Below are 15,356 nucleotides of genomic sequence, written 5' to 3' on the forward strand. Positions count from 1 at the left end.
GGTGTTAATTACACACCAAAATCACATTTGCTTTCAGTGTGAATTACTCTTGAATAAGTAAAACAATCTTAATGTCAAAAACAATATTACCATCACAATACGCAAAAGTTTTTTAGCAACATTATATTTTTCCTGGCTATGCCATCGCACAACAGAACAAATGTCATGTGCCAGGTTCTTTTATTGATTTTAAACAGAGCACATCAAGGACAAGTGTACAACAGGGGAAGCATAACCTATTGCATAGTAATGAATATTGCTAAAGGTTGCTTCATTACCTTTACTGGATGAGTAGCTGGTTTTTCCTTATATAAATGACACCCTTTAGACAAAACCTCTTCCACATTCGGCTGTTTAGCTTGCACTGCTGCTTCAGTTTCCTGAAAAATAAAAACACAGCAATCTAGATTAACCACAGCATAAGGAGTAAGACTGAATAGCACTAGAAGTCTATGGGAAGCTGTAAAATGTCAGTAGACAAGTTTCAGCTCAGAATTGGTGTGGGGGTAAACACAAAGATAGTGGCAGCTAAGGACAAAGAGGATCACCTGAAAAATCAAAAGCAAAGAGGGATGGAAAAGAGTAATGCTACCAAAATAAACAGTGGTAGGTCACTTCATCTTGAAGGTTTCAATAAAATGAATAAAAAGCTAGCACAAATTCATAGTAAGAAAGGCATGAGAAATCTCAGTTAAGAGGCTCTGTTGCTTTGTCTCTTTTACACTACCAGCTGATGAAAAGTGCACTTTTTAACATTTTGTTCATACAGTACTTGACATTAAAACCATCTAAAGAGATGCGACAATGATACTGAGTTTAGAAGCATTAAAAATTTTGAAAGAAGACTGCAATTGTGAGTACTAAACTACCACTTACATAGTAAAAGCACTTACAGAAATTAATAAAAAAGAAAAGCACAGAAGTTGTGACAGGTAAATTTACAGGGAGGTACCTACCATTAACAATAACACCCTATTGAATCAACAACAGCATATTCTCTAGCAATTTCTTTTTTAATCTAGAAAGGTGTAATCCATGTGCTAACATAGGGAAATTCCAAATAAGCTCTCCCAACATACAGCAGCTTCATTTTGCCAGGCACTGACCAAATAAATAATGGGAAAACTCTACAATTAAGACAAAAAAAACCAAACCAACCAACCAACCAAAACAGACAAAAATATCCAAACATACTGAAAATTGTAAAAGATAAACTACATCTGGAGCTCCAAGATCCATGGTATATTTATATTCTATTTCTAATAATAAAAGTGAAATAATACCTGAGTTATCAAAATGAATTGGCTTGGATCTTTTTGTTTTGCTCTCTCTTCACCCACTTACTATATAGATTGCTTATCTTATCCTAATCAGTATTGTTGACTACCCACTGAGTTTTAACTTAAATTTCTGTCCACATTCTTAATTATCATAAACGTGACAGCAGACAAGATTATATGCCAGGTATGTCAGTATCTGAGCTAACACATCATCTTGTTGGTGAAAATCTGATGTTCTTTTTAATGCAATAAACATGCTGAAATCTATGAAATTTTAAGTCCCAAAAAGGGGCCATTTTGGTCCTATGTTTAAACTCAACATATAAAGTATATCTACACAGCTCCCTGAAACTTTACTTGAAAAAATTTATGGACAGCCACTAAAAATAAAGGCTTAGTAAAATCAGTGTCATCTTTCATTGAATTAAACCTTATCTGATTTCTTGCAATGACATTTAAAACATGTTTCCATTTCTTCTTTTTTTTAATTACGCATTTCAATGTTAATGAAATATAACTGTAAAGATTCATAGAACATGGGCACTGGAAAGAAGTGAACAGCAAAACTGAGACATTGAGGCGGATGAGAGTTTATTAACCTTTTGATAAAACCCTCATTAAAGTCTTATTTTCTTTCTGTTTCAACACTATGTTAACTTTCTACTTCCCTACTCAGCACATAAAGAAAAAATAATAATCAAGGAGTGTTAATGAAGAGGTAATTTTCTCCCTATCTTAATGAAAGCTAGTCATTTTAATAATTGTTACTTAGTTCTTTCATTGTTGGTTTTGGGGTTTTTGATTTTTTTTTCTTAAAGTGATCTGCAGTATTTGGCTAATATTTCCTGTTGTGTTATTCTACATGTCTCAAACACTCATCTTCTTTTATGACAGCATCAGTTATCATAACAAATTCTGTAGCAGGAAAATCACTTTACAATTCCCCCTGGAGTCCAAGAATACCGAGAGCACCATGGATGTGCCTTATGCTGAAGGTTTAACCTGTGGCATGAATGTGCCTTTGAAGTGGATTTCTGAATCCTTCCCCCTCGCTGGACTTTGTTTTCCATCTGGACGCTGGACAGGTCTAGGAGTATCGGAGTCCAGGGCATCCATTTGGTTGCCCTGGAAGATCACAGACCTCAGTAAAGAAGTTTGGGACCCGAGCAAGAGGGTTTGAGACCTGTACAGAGGGGTCTGGAATCTGTACAGGGGGGTTGTAGTAGACTCTGGCACAGAGCCCAGGAAGACACAGTCTTTGACTTCAGCCAATGGGAAGAAACTTCCTATGCTGAGAGAGGAATTACAAGTTACAAAGGTGTGACAGACAGTGGTTTAGTTTATCACCAGGTGGAAAATGGTGTCTTTTTGGGGTTCTTAGTATGGAGGTGAATGGAGAACAAGATGGAGGGTTTAGGGCAGTGACCTGGGTTGTTCTTCTTCTTTCTTGGCCTCTACGTCCTGCTGTGACGGTGGCACAAAGTAGTTTAAGGAGATTGGGTCAGAGAAGAGGTGACCCTGTGACAGGTATTAGGCACATAACTGTAAATAAGACACGTAATTATCTGTATAAGAAGACTGCGACATCCCAACACAAGGGCAGTTGTCTTGTGTCTGAGCATCTGAACAGACCTTGGCTGGGCACAGAGAGAATTTTAAGATAAGAAATAATAAACAACACAAGAAACCTTGAAAAACAAGACCTTGAAGACTCCGTCTCGTTCTTGCGTTAGGCTCAGGCCTCTCAGAGGGCAAAAGACTCTCAACCACCTGAATCTCAGGTGAGCAAAAAACCTGAGATAGGAGCACAGACACCATTTTCTTTCAGGCTGTAACCAATGTGGAAGATGGAATATGCTGAGTTGTTAAATTACTGATTCCTTCTGCTCCAGAATTTTCTGGAGTTACCTGAACAAACCATATGGAGTCTGATCTTTCAAATTCAGTGGCCTTGACCTGAGCCAAAATGCATTGTCCAAGTCTATCCAACACAGCATGATGCTTCTTTGAGATATATGTGGCAATAAAAATAGAGGTAAGAGTACAGGGGAAAAAGAGATTCTCAGTACCTTGGCATCCATTTGGACACTGCTAAAATTAACAGGTATCTAATCTGTCAGAGCAGCAAATACTTTGATTGTCCCCCATTAATCCCAACATCAATTAAAAACATAACAAAATTATTTTAAATAAGTGCACATCAGACATGAAATTGTTGTAGTAACTTTGAAGGAGCTCTTTGCCCAGTTCTTTGCTTGATGGGACAGCCCCTGGATGAATCCTGTCCAGTGGACAAGTTTCCAGCAATTTCAAATCCATTTGCTAGGTGACACCCTATTAATAGGGTTGACAGGCAAGAGAGTAGTTACAGGATTCTGCTCCATCATTTAATTCCCTAAAAGAAGAAAATGGTAACAACTACAATATAGCCTCCAATGGTTTGCTCACAAAAAGTCCATAGTTAATATTTAGGCTGTGCAGGATCCAGGAGAAGAGCATATTCCCAGAGCAGAATCTGACCTCTCACCATCACACAGGACAGGCTACTGCCGAACGTAATAGGAATTGTAGGTGCTCATTTCCATCTGTGTTTAGAGAATACTAAAGTCACATTTGTTTTAAAGTCCTGATCAACTCCTCATTCAGAATCACTTTGCTTGCTGTGGGAGGATGCAGAGCTGTCTCTGGGAGACAGAGCTGACTGCTGGAATTGCACAATTTATGAACTGCCTGGGAAAGCAATCGTAATACTGCTTCTGGGCTGGATGATGAATATGCTAATTAAATTTTTCACACACATTGCAAATTAAAATACATCATCACTGGAAACTGCTGTTTCTCAAACAAGTATAAACAAGAATCAGAGGCTACCTTTTTTCCATGACGCACTATCTGTGAATTTTCAGGGGTGTTAAAGTAGTGCATCCAAACTGATGAAAGCCTGCTGCTGAATAAGCCACAGTGGCTTCTGCATTTCAAACAACATGCCAATTCAACCTGCTGAGCAAAGTCACAGGCTGAAAAAGTGGCAAGGACTTGTCTACAGTCCCATCTGGACTATGAAAGTTTATTGATATAGCTCAGAACTCAGAAAATTCATATTCCCTAGCTGAAACCAATATATTGACTAAACCTCTGGTGTGTATGCCAATGGAAGATAAAGTTTGATGGCTTGGCATATGTTATTCCAAGAGATGGAAACTATCCTAGCAGACACAGACAGGCTGCTTGACATATGCTGCACATATATTAGGAGGCCTGATCAACTGCCTATAAACATATCAGCAGCATTTTTGACTGTGTATTGGTCTGTATTAAGAATCAAAAGCACTGGTAACTCTGGTAACACTTCTGGGATCAATTTCCCCATGAGCTTACATCCTTTGGACATACTCTGCAGGGACAGTAGGAGAAGCTCAGGGTGCCTTCACAGTGAAATACAACGCAAAAATGGAATCCTACTTACAGGTTTCAAATTAAAAAAACCCCAAACTTTGAAATTAATATACTGAGTTGTTTCAAAACCTCTTGTTTCCAGTTTCAAGTTGTTTCATGACCTCCTTTTAGCAAGATAGTACATTAAGTGAAAATTAAAGAAGAGAATTTATTCACAGGAAAAGAGAGCCATGAATTAATTTCCCTTTAGTGATCAAGACAAGGCAGGGACATGTAACAAGCAAATATAAAAAATCTAAAATCTAAAACTATGTAGGTGTCTTTAATTTCAAATAAGCTTTTATGAAATAACCTGATATAAATCTCCATATATATTTAACTTGATAACAGGAAACTACATTTAAACATTTTTTTCTTGTAATTTAGATGAGGAAGAGTGTAACTTGTAATGAGTATTCTCAGGGGTGAATCTTCTTAATCATGCATATAGAATCATTAAGGTTGGAAAAGACCTCCACAATCAAGTCCAAACTTTTGATGCCTAAAGGTTTTTAGTTTTTTAATTTATTTGTAGCTTTATAGATTCTTAATATATAGTTTTATAATTTCTAGAACTTTCTTATCTTTTTTCATGCTTTAGAACAATAGCTAACTCTTTCTAATACATTATTTCACACTTTGAAGTTCTGTTTAGTCTTATTTTCAAGAAGAGAATTTCTAACAAGGACATCTTGTTTTGCACCAGCATTTGAGAGACAAAACAGGAAACCCCTGGAGATGCTCCAAAGTGCCCAAAGGTGGGTCACCAGGGCAACTGTTCTCCTGTTGAGTGTACCTGCTAGATAGACTAATTAATTAATCTTATAAAAATTGTAGAAATTGTATATTGCTTGTATGCATAGCTGTATTTGCATACCTGAAAGCTTTCACTTAAGAACAGCTCTTTACATTAGCACTTTAACATTGTTTGGAAAAGTTTTTCTTCTGATTCCAGGCAACATTTTGACCAAACACCACCATGCCAGCTAACCCATGGCACAAAGTGCTAGGAACTTGAGCATCTTGAGCACTTCCAGGAATGGTGACCACTTCCCCGAGCAGCATATTCATTCCTGACCATCCTTTCTGTGCAAAAATTCTTCCTGATGTCCACCTGAACGTCCCCTGGCTCAGTTTGAGACCATTTCCTCTTGTCCTGTCACTGGTGCCTGGGAGAAGAACAGACTCTCAGGTGGCTACAACCTCCTTTCAGGGAGTTCAAGAGAGTGACAAGATCTTCTCTGAGCCTCCTTTTCTTTAGGTTAAACCACTGCAGCTCCCACAAGTGCTCCTCATCAGACCTGTGCTCCAGACCCCTCCCCAGCTCTGTTCCCTTCTCTGGACTCCCTCCAGCCCCTCAAAGCCTTTCTTGGAGTGAGAGCCTCAAAACTGGACACAGGATTTGAGTGTGGCCTCACCAGTGCCCAGCACAGGGGGACAATCCCTGCCCTGGTCCTGCTGCCACACCATTGCTGATCCAGGCCAGGTGCCATTGGCCTTCCTGGCCCCTGGGCACACCTGGATCATGTTCAGCTGCTGTTGACCAGCACCTCCAGCTCCTTTTCCTCTGGGCACCTTTCCAGCCACTCTTCCCCCAATCTGCAGCTCTGCCTGGGGCTGTTGTGATCACAGTGCAAGGATCTGGCACTTGACATTGTTGAGACTCTGGCCTTAGCCCAATGCTCCAACATGTCCAGATCTCTCTGCAGAGCCTTCCCCCCTCCTAAAGATCAACACTCCTCCCCAGCTCAGTGTTGTCTGCAAACTGCAAACATTTCCCCCTTTCAGACAAATGAATTCCATCTTTCTTCAATAGGGCTGGTGCCGTATAAACTACCCCATGATCAAAAAGGTCAACATTTCCTCAATGACAACAACCTTTAAGACATGTAGTGATCAGGTGAGTTGTCCTGGACCTTTCAACATTCTTCCCTGCTACCAAAGGTATTGAGGAAAACCACCTCTGCTCCTGTCCCTTCAACCAGTCCTCCCAGTGCCCTGAAGTCTTTTTTGATTGCTCTAGAACCTCTTGTCACTGCTGACTTGGACGACCAGAAGTGGGTAATAATCAGAGAGGAGGGAGTCACTTAATCATATCTCTTATCTGGACCCCAGGGAGGCAAAAGACTTCCCTGTGGGATGGATCCAGTTTGTGTACAGGGTCCTCAATTCCCCTTTGAAAGGAGTCACCTACAACATTATTCTTCTTTAGTAACAGCTGTAAATGTGAAATTCCAGCAAACATTCACACCTATCTTTTCAAACTACTCCCACACATTACAGAAAAAGCTATAAATAAGCAATGAGGTTCTGAATACCTTAATTTTTCCTCACATAAAAAAAAAAAAAAAGGCAGTAGATAAAAATAATGACTATGTTCCCATTTTCAAGAATTCTGATTCTAAAAAGTGACCTCATCTTTTCCTTTGACTCAACCCTGCATATTCCCATTCAGGGACGAGGATAACAAGGTAAGTCTCACCACAAAGAAAAATCGTCAGAGGAGACTTAATTAAAATACATCAAAGTTCAGCTACACCACAGTAAGCATCAGATCTTGATGGCAGGTCAGATAGTAGAGTCAACAGCATTCTTGGAGTCACTTTAGATATTTACACAATATTATTAGAATACATGCAAGATATGCTATAAAGAGTTCTTGTGGCCATCTTGAGTTGAAACCTAACCCACTGGGGGAGAATGCAGTTGCCAGTATTTAAACTTCCTGAATAAAGACTTTAATCAATTTGGATAAAATTGAAGGAAAGGCAACACTTACTGCTGTTCTTTTTTATGTAACAGATGAAAAGGTTTGATAACTTTCTGAATATTTCAGTTATCTCTAGAAATAAAATGCTCTGTGAACATCTGAATTAAAGAATTTAAATACACCTTCCTATCTTAGATATTTATGAAAAATTGTACAAAATAACCCCCTGAAGCAATTTAAATACCTTTCCATTAGTAACATAAGTGAAATAGCGTAAAATTAGTTTAACACTAAATTTTTTCTGTAACTAGTGGACAAACAGTTTTATGCATCTGCCTCTAAAAATGTGATTTTAATGATTAAATAAAATAATAATTCTTTCCCCTATTACATTAACTGACTGATCTTTTTAATGTGTGAGAATAAAATTTGATATCAAACCCATGTTAGAAGCTATTTTAATGTGGAAAAGAATATTGTGACATACATTCAGCTTTTTAGAGTAAAGTATGCAAACAAAAGACATGTGATTTTAATAAGAATCTGTAAAATTGATACAACTATAACTCTTGACCTATGTGGCAAAGTTTTGAAATATTGTGGAGGGTGAACAATCCCTACACAGGAAAGACCAGTATATGAAGAACCTCTTTCTTCTGAAAATGCAATTTTTGAGTTCATAACTACTTTGCAAACCTACGAGTGCAGCCTTTGTGCAGCTTGTAAAATATGCTAACATTACATCTTTTAAAACTTGGTGTGTTTTTCATCATCCTGTTCCCTCCAATATGTCTTATTCCTAGTACTGGAAAAGGGAAGGAAAGAAAAGAACGAGGAAATCCACCACAAAGAACTGGAACTAAGAAGATCGAAAAATTTAAGCCATGCAAAGCACCTGAAACTGCAAACCCTATCACTCTGCAGAATGAAATGTTTTATCCAAAGCATGTTTTCCTGCTGGCTATCAGAAATTTGTGGGCTTCTTCTGTACTTCTAGAGGAGATGAAATATAGTAATTTTTCCCCACACAGAGAAATCACTATCTATCCATTGCAGCTGTCTATCCTGAAAAGGAAATTTCCTGGAGGTACTGAAGATAGATGAAATTATTAGCTGTAAAGACATGACCTGCAGATACAGTATATGAAAACAATTTGGCTATGGTGGTCATATACTGATAAAGCACAGTTAATCATCCAGTTGGACTGTGAAAAGGTGTAGTCAGAAGAATTCTTTGAGATTGGATGTGATTCAGAATATTTTATTTTGAGACTGGACAGGACACAGAATGAAATAGCTGCTCCTGTTCTACCAAGACTGGAGATCCTCTCTTACTCTTAATGTATAATAAAAAAAAAAAAAAAAAAAAAAAAAAAAAAAAAAAAAAAAAAAAAAAAGAGATAATAACAAATCCATGAGAATTGACAGAGAAAGAGAAAATTTGGCAGAAAAACAAAACGTGAAATTTGTGCAAAAGAATAAGGGAAGTCACAATAATTTTATTATCTCTCTTAGTATTCTGTGTTCTTAGATGCTAAAGAGTAGCAGCTTTGGAGGAAGACAAGTTATTTAGTTCAACACAGTAGCAGATATGGGGTACACCACAAGCACCTTGACTGGCAAATGAAACTTGGTGATAATTATAAAAATATTGAGTCATTAAAATTTTTTATTTCTTCTTCTAAACAGGAAAGAGAAATCAGTTTATTCTCTCTTATTGCACAAATACTAAGAAATTTATATAAATAAATAAAAATATTTATCCAATAAACTAATTTAAAAATAATTTAATTTGTGAGGGAAGCGTTGACATATTTATTTATTTTATCATCGAATTTGGTTGCTTATTGTTCTCTTTCTTAGGGATTACCTGCAAATTTTTCTTCTCTTTTCAAGTTTAGTAAAAAATACCATTTTCAGAGGAGTTTCTGGCTACAAAAAGTAATTTAAAAAGAAATCAAAATCTGTTACTGGTCTAGCACTGGTTTGTTTGTAACATGTTTTTAGACATGCCTATCTTCTGGTATTAGTCTTTTATAAATCATTTTAAAAGAATGTGGATGAGGATGTATTTCTACCATTTATCTTCCAACAGTTTCATTGGAAGGAATGGCAAAGATTGCTCCAGCACAATACTTCAACAGCAGAAGCGGAGGTAGATTTCAGTAAACAGAATTTATGTTCTTTTAGTAAGGAAAGAATGCTGTTGGCTCATTTTCAGCTGCCTGGTTTGCAAATGAAAATGTAGAAGTCATATCCACACTCAGAGTGATGGCACCTTTTGTTTTAATTTCCATAAGTAAGTATGTTATCAGAAGTTGATCTTTTTAGAATTGCAACCATTGATTTCATCTGGAAAAAAGAAAATTCTTATTAAAAAGAATAAAAAAAAAGCTAGGAAGCAAATGCTATTCAGCAGGGCCGAGGTTAAATGGGTACTTTGGGCACAGCTGGGATGAACCTAACTTTCCCCACAGCAGCCTGGACAGAGCTATGTTTTGCATTTAGAGGGGAAACTGTTGATAACACAGGCATCTTTTAGCTGTTGCTGAGTAGCAGTGACATGAACTCAAAGCCTTCTCTGTTTCTCATGCTGCTCCACCAGCAACAAACTGGGAGGGGTGAGAGTGCAACAGCTGACCCCAACTGACCAAAGGGATCCCAGAGCACACGACCTAATGTTTATCAGTAAAAGCTGTGAGGAAGGATGAAAGGGGGACATCTGGGGTAAAGGAGCTGGTCTTTCCAAGTACCTGTTACTTGTGAATGAGCCCAGCTTTCCTGGGAATGGTTGAACACCTGCCTGGCCTTGGGAACCAGTGAATGAATTTCTTCTTTGCTTTGCGAGCATGGGCAGCTTTAATCTGCCCCGTTAATCTGTCATTATCTCAACCCACCGGTTTTCTCATCTTTGCTCTTGTGGTTCTTTTGCCTATTGCACTGGGAAGGTAGGGGTGGGTCAGGGGGCAGCTGGTGAGCAAGCAGCTGTGTGGGGCTGAGCTGCCTGCCATCATTAACCCACAACATCTCTTTAGAAAGTATGCCCTGCCAAACATCTTGAAATACAAAATTTTTCCAGTGAAATGCATTGACTGTCTTTACAAGAGCATCTCACAAGAGTTAAGCTTTACAGCATTATACCCAGTGTCAAAGCTGCATTTACTTAATCTGCAACAGGATTTAGAGATTTCCACATCATCACTAACTGTAGTATGAGAAAGAACTAAGATCACTCTAGGCACATATTTTTTATTTTTACTTAAATCTGCAAATAAAAAATAAACCAATTTTTTTCTCAAATATCAGCTAAAATAATAGCAGCCAAATCAAACATTCAAATATCTATCAGGTATCAAGAATTTGTATCTTTTCCAGTGTACAAAAAAATATGAAGACATACATTGCCTGTTTCTAATATTTATTACATAGCAATCAATTCAAAGCAAATGAAGCCAAAGCTAATAGGACCTTGTGCAGCTGTAAGTGTTCCTTTGAATGAGATCCCCTTCAGATTCCAGTATTTTAAATTGCTTGTGATCAGTAGAGAAAAAATATATAATCTTATAAAAGAAGAGTTACTGTTTCATAAATGATATTCTATTATCAAGAATATCAAGACCTTTCATGAGCTGTGTTTTGAAGAGATAGAATGTTTTCTGTTAAGAAAAGAACATATGAAAAAGATGGTGAGAATGTTAGAAAACTGTGTTTTGTTGAATAGGAGAGGAAATTTCCTATCTTATAAAAGTACACTGAAGCAAGCTATAGTTTTGGTATTGATTTCACTAAAGCCTTGGTAAACTACCTCATTTCTCTAAGTTTGCTTTTGTATTTATTTGTTTGCTTATATTAAGCACACTTTGAAGAGTACCTGAGCTGTTATCAGTAGTACAAGGAGGAAGCCAAAAACCGAAGCTGAGGTACTAGCTCACTAACTTTTAACCAATTCACTCACACTTCTAAAAACCTTGTGCTTTCAACAATGAAACTGCATCTTGATTTATTAGCCATTATTTCCAATAAAAAGAGTACTACTACACATCAAATACTTGATCACCTTTCAAAAATCTTTCCTTTCCTGAGATGCTGGGACACCGTGTTTGCAATCCATCCTTATGGCTGCAAAGTCTGTTATATATTAAATTTCCAAGGATTACTCATTGGGAAAGTTTTGCCATATTTTCACAATCCACTTGCAGCTAATATTTTTTAATATTCTTGCATCTGGAAAAGATTTCTTCAGAAGAGATTTGGACATACTCTTTAAAATCTAAATGCTCAAGCTCACAAACTTGATTGATCAGGTTGCTCCTCCAAGTCCCATAAGAAAATTTCAGGTAAGGGCCATAACTGATCTAGGCACTGAATATCAAGATATAGGTAGTTTAAATTTTATCATCAGAAGCTTCCACAGTTCACCTTTTTGCCAATTCATGTGTTGATGCCAGTATATGAGGCAGATCACTGAGGTACATATTCCTAATGTGCTCTTACAGACAAGCCATACTACCTCTTAATGTATATAAAACTATCCCTTCAAAAGTATGTTACCAAAATGAGAAGGCAAAAGAATCAGTAAATTGTTAAAATCTGATTTATCTGGGCCTAGACTGTCAAGAAAAAACTGACAAATGATGACTGATGAAAAAAACCCCAGCAAGGTCCATTTGGCATTTTCATTCTCTCCTGTGGGGTAATTTTCTTTCATTTATCTAGAATTAGGTTTGCTACTCCTCAGCCGTGTTCTTCTGTTCTGACTTAAGATTGTCAAGTATATAATGAAGTGATTGACAAGAGCTGACAGCCTTCTTACTGTCATTCAAAGTTATCAAGGACAAAATCCAAATACATGTTATTTTTTAAGATATAAAAGGTAATTAATTTTTTCTTAAGGATGGTCAGTTTTTATCTGCCAAAATGACAATTAATATATAATTTAAAATGTATGACCACCACAGAGAGTAAACAGATACGAATTCTACACCAAGAGAGAATTTGAAGCATTATATGCAAAAATCAAGGCTATATAAGCCTTGGAAATGGACTCAAATGTAGAGGAGTACAGGAGGAGTGAGTGATGACCCAGAGGTAAGGAGGGAGTAAAGGGAAAAAATTGGGAAACTGAGTAAGCAGGGAAAAATGACCATTGAGATTGCAAGAGCATTTGGAGTCAAAGGTGTCTGGAAAATACAAAGTGGTTTGTTATATTGTCTGGAGAAGATGATTTGAAAGGGTCAGCAGGGTTTTCAGTGAGCTAGCAGTAGAAACATGAATTTCTCCATTCTGCCAACTCACTTCCTATCCAGAAGTGTCATTTCTCCATCCATTCCTTAAATGGGACTTGCATTTCTGTCCATCCTTTTCATGTCCTCATCATCTATAATAACCTAAATCTGTCGCAATCACACTGGAAAACAGTTTTCCAGAGGAAATGGCAGTGCTGAAATAAAGACCAGAAAGAACACTCAGAAAGTGCAGCTTTAACCTCTTCTTATGGTTAGAAGGAGGTATGACGACTCCAAAGGCTTTCAACAGGTAGAAGGAGGAGGAGCAGGCAGTACTACCTCCCTCCTCTCCTCTGTGCCCTCTCCCCATATCCTTCCTTCCATCCCACACATCCTGAGCTCTCCTGCAGAGGTAAGGAGCACCAACTGCAGATATCTGTAGAACATGAAGGATAGGGTTGTCTCCTCAGGCTGGAATAGAGCAGCTTCAGTTCCTCTTTTAACAGCAGGGGAACTGGAATCAAGCTGAGCATCCCAGGCCATTTAATCCTAGAAAGAGTGAATCATTGCAGTGGCAAAGGATTTCTGAAAGTATTAAATGTAAATAAACCCCATGTAAATGCATGCAATGCTAATATGCATATTGTTTAAAAAAAAAAAAAAAAAAAAAAAAAAAAGGCCAGAAATGCAAAAGAAGAGAACTTAAACACTGTTTACTTGATGTACGCCTTTACTACACCGTGCAACTTGTTCAACCAGACAGAGAGGAATATGGAATAAGGTTGGGTAAATATCTGTATTTTCATTTCCTTATAAGAAGTTTTGTGTGTAGTTTTTACATTTGGTGCCATTGACCAAGGGAAGAAAAAAAGAGTCAGAGAAAAAGAAAAGCTTATGTTTTATGCACACTTTGACCCAAACTAGTTAATGAACTTTTTCCACTAATTTAAGATTAATTCTACAATGAAAAAGTATTGATTTTAAGAATATAATAAGTAACTAAGAAGGTGAAACAGCACTTAAGATATAGAATATACAGAATATAGAATTCATCCTTTGTTTTCTTGACTACCACTAGTCAAACCTCAAAATTAAAGTACACCAATCCTTGGCAAGGTTAGGGTATGTTCTAGGGCTCTTTTAAACACTAAAAAATTACTGCTTAATTCCTTCTGCAGTATTTCAGTTCTTTCAAAATCATGTATTTGAAGTAGGAATTCAGTAAATAAAATTTCACTGCCTCCAAAACTTAAAATGTTTTAGATGGAAAAAAATAAATGAAAATGTTATTAAATGAAGATTGCTATCAGTAATAAAAGCTAACAGAAGTACTAGATACTTCTTTTCTAGGTTAACTAAGGTGTTTCTGGACTGCATGACTGGAGAGCAAAAGAAAACAATCAGTTTTATTATGCTAATTGAGCAGGGCTGAAGAAATCTGTGAATTTAAAATTTTCAAAAGACTTAGACAGTCTGACTTCATAAAAATACTGACCCTTAGATTTCAAACACTAAATACTGAAGTAAATGATCCACAATAACAGCTAAAATTTATGACCAGCTAAAACCATATAAGCATTAGCCTATTTGTAAGCTTTTCTTCTCTTACTAGACAACATACTTTTCATTCTTTACATATTTGGGGTTCTAAAATTGTTTTCAGCTAATAATGTCTTGTCCACTACATTACAACACAACAAAACAGCTTTACTATGTACATATTAGAAAAAATTTTGGTTTTTTGTCTCTAAAAAAAGCTTTTAGCTCCCACTTAAAGTATTTTTCTAAAGCCTTAGCACACCACAAATGTTACATCGACTACATTTAAAAAGTGCAATCTGACTGTAACAGATTGCAAAATGTTAATTTTATCTTAGTCACAGTTGCAGTGGGTTGTAATAAGAAAGCTTTTACTTCTGGTCTGCCTTATTCAGTCATTTTGATTTTTATATACTTATAGAAAACCCTATCATTCTCATTCTCTTCTTCCAAAACCAGCATGAATTTAACCATGCTTTGAAGCTTTCTAGGGTTCTTCCTGTGAGCAAGACACCTGGGACTCTCTGATCAAAACTCTCAATAACTTGGGGTACCGTCATACATAGAATTGGGATTGAACAGAACTATGAGTAAATAAATATTTAAGGAAAAGAAAACTGGGGATAAATCAAGAAAAAAATTGGTTAGTTTTTCTGAAGGTATTTTCTTAAGCTGTCAACTACAGCAGCATCACTTCCACTATTCCCCTTTCTTTCTTGCAACTGAAATAAACAAATCTCAGCAGTACAGTCAGTAGGATGATATAAAGGTCAGTATTTGCACAACTTCTTTGAGCCATAACTTTGGAGCTCCACAGATTGTTGATGCCGTAGGCAAAGCTGTTTCAAAGTGTAAAGTATAGGTCTACATCCACATGTTCAGAATAACGTATCCCTAAAAGGTTTAAGTATATTAAATCTGGATGACTGGATCAGAATAAACACATTTCAAAGTGCTCATGTATGTCCTTAGATGTTCCATTAAGGAGACAATGCAGAAGCAACTATAACTTCCATTATAGCAACATTTGCCACCTACTTAGACTCTGATTACCTGACTTAGCCAAAAAAAGATTCTGATTAAAGATAATCACATTATTATCAGGACCAAAAAAGTAATTGCTTTGACCACTACAATAATTGCTTTTTGTACTAATACTAATTAGAT

General features: G+C 36.8%; 1 protein-coding gene across 9 annotated transcripts in view; it reads right to left on the reverse strand.

Annotated features, from left to right (window-relative positions):
* Positions 1–15,356, reverse strand: part of DMD (dystrophin) — a 978,823-nt gene that overhangs the window by 341,935 nt on the left and 621,532 nt on the right. For all 9 annotated transcript variants that reach the window (XM_066314017.1, XM_066314023.1, XM_066314021.1 and 6 more), the window contains one exon: positions 279–380. In XM_066314017.1, the coding sequence (XP_066170114.1) occupies positions 279–380 (102 nt within the window). The remainder of the gene's footprint in view (positions 1–278; positions 381–15,356) is intronic.

The sequence above is a fragment of the Sylvia atricapilla genome, chromosome 2 (assembly GCF_009819655.1).
Source record: "Sylvia atricapilla isolate bSylAtr1 chromosome 2, bSylAtr1.pri, whole genome shotgun sequence".
Lineage (NCBI taxonomy): Eukaryota > Metazoa > Chordata > Aves > Passeriformes > Sylviidae > Sylvia > Sylvia atricapilla.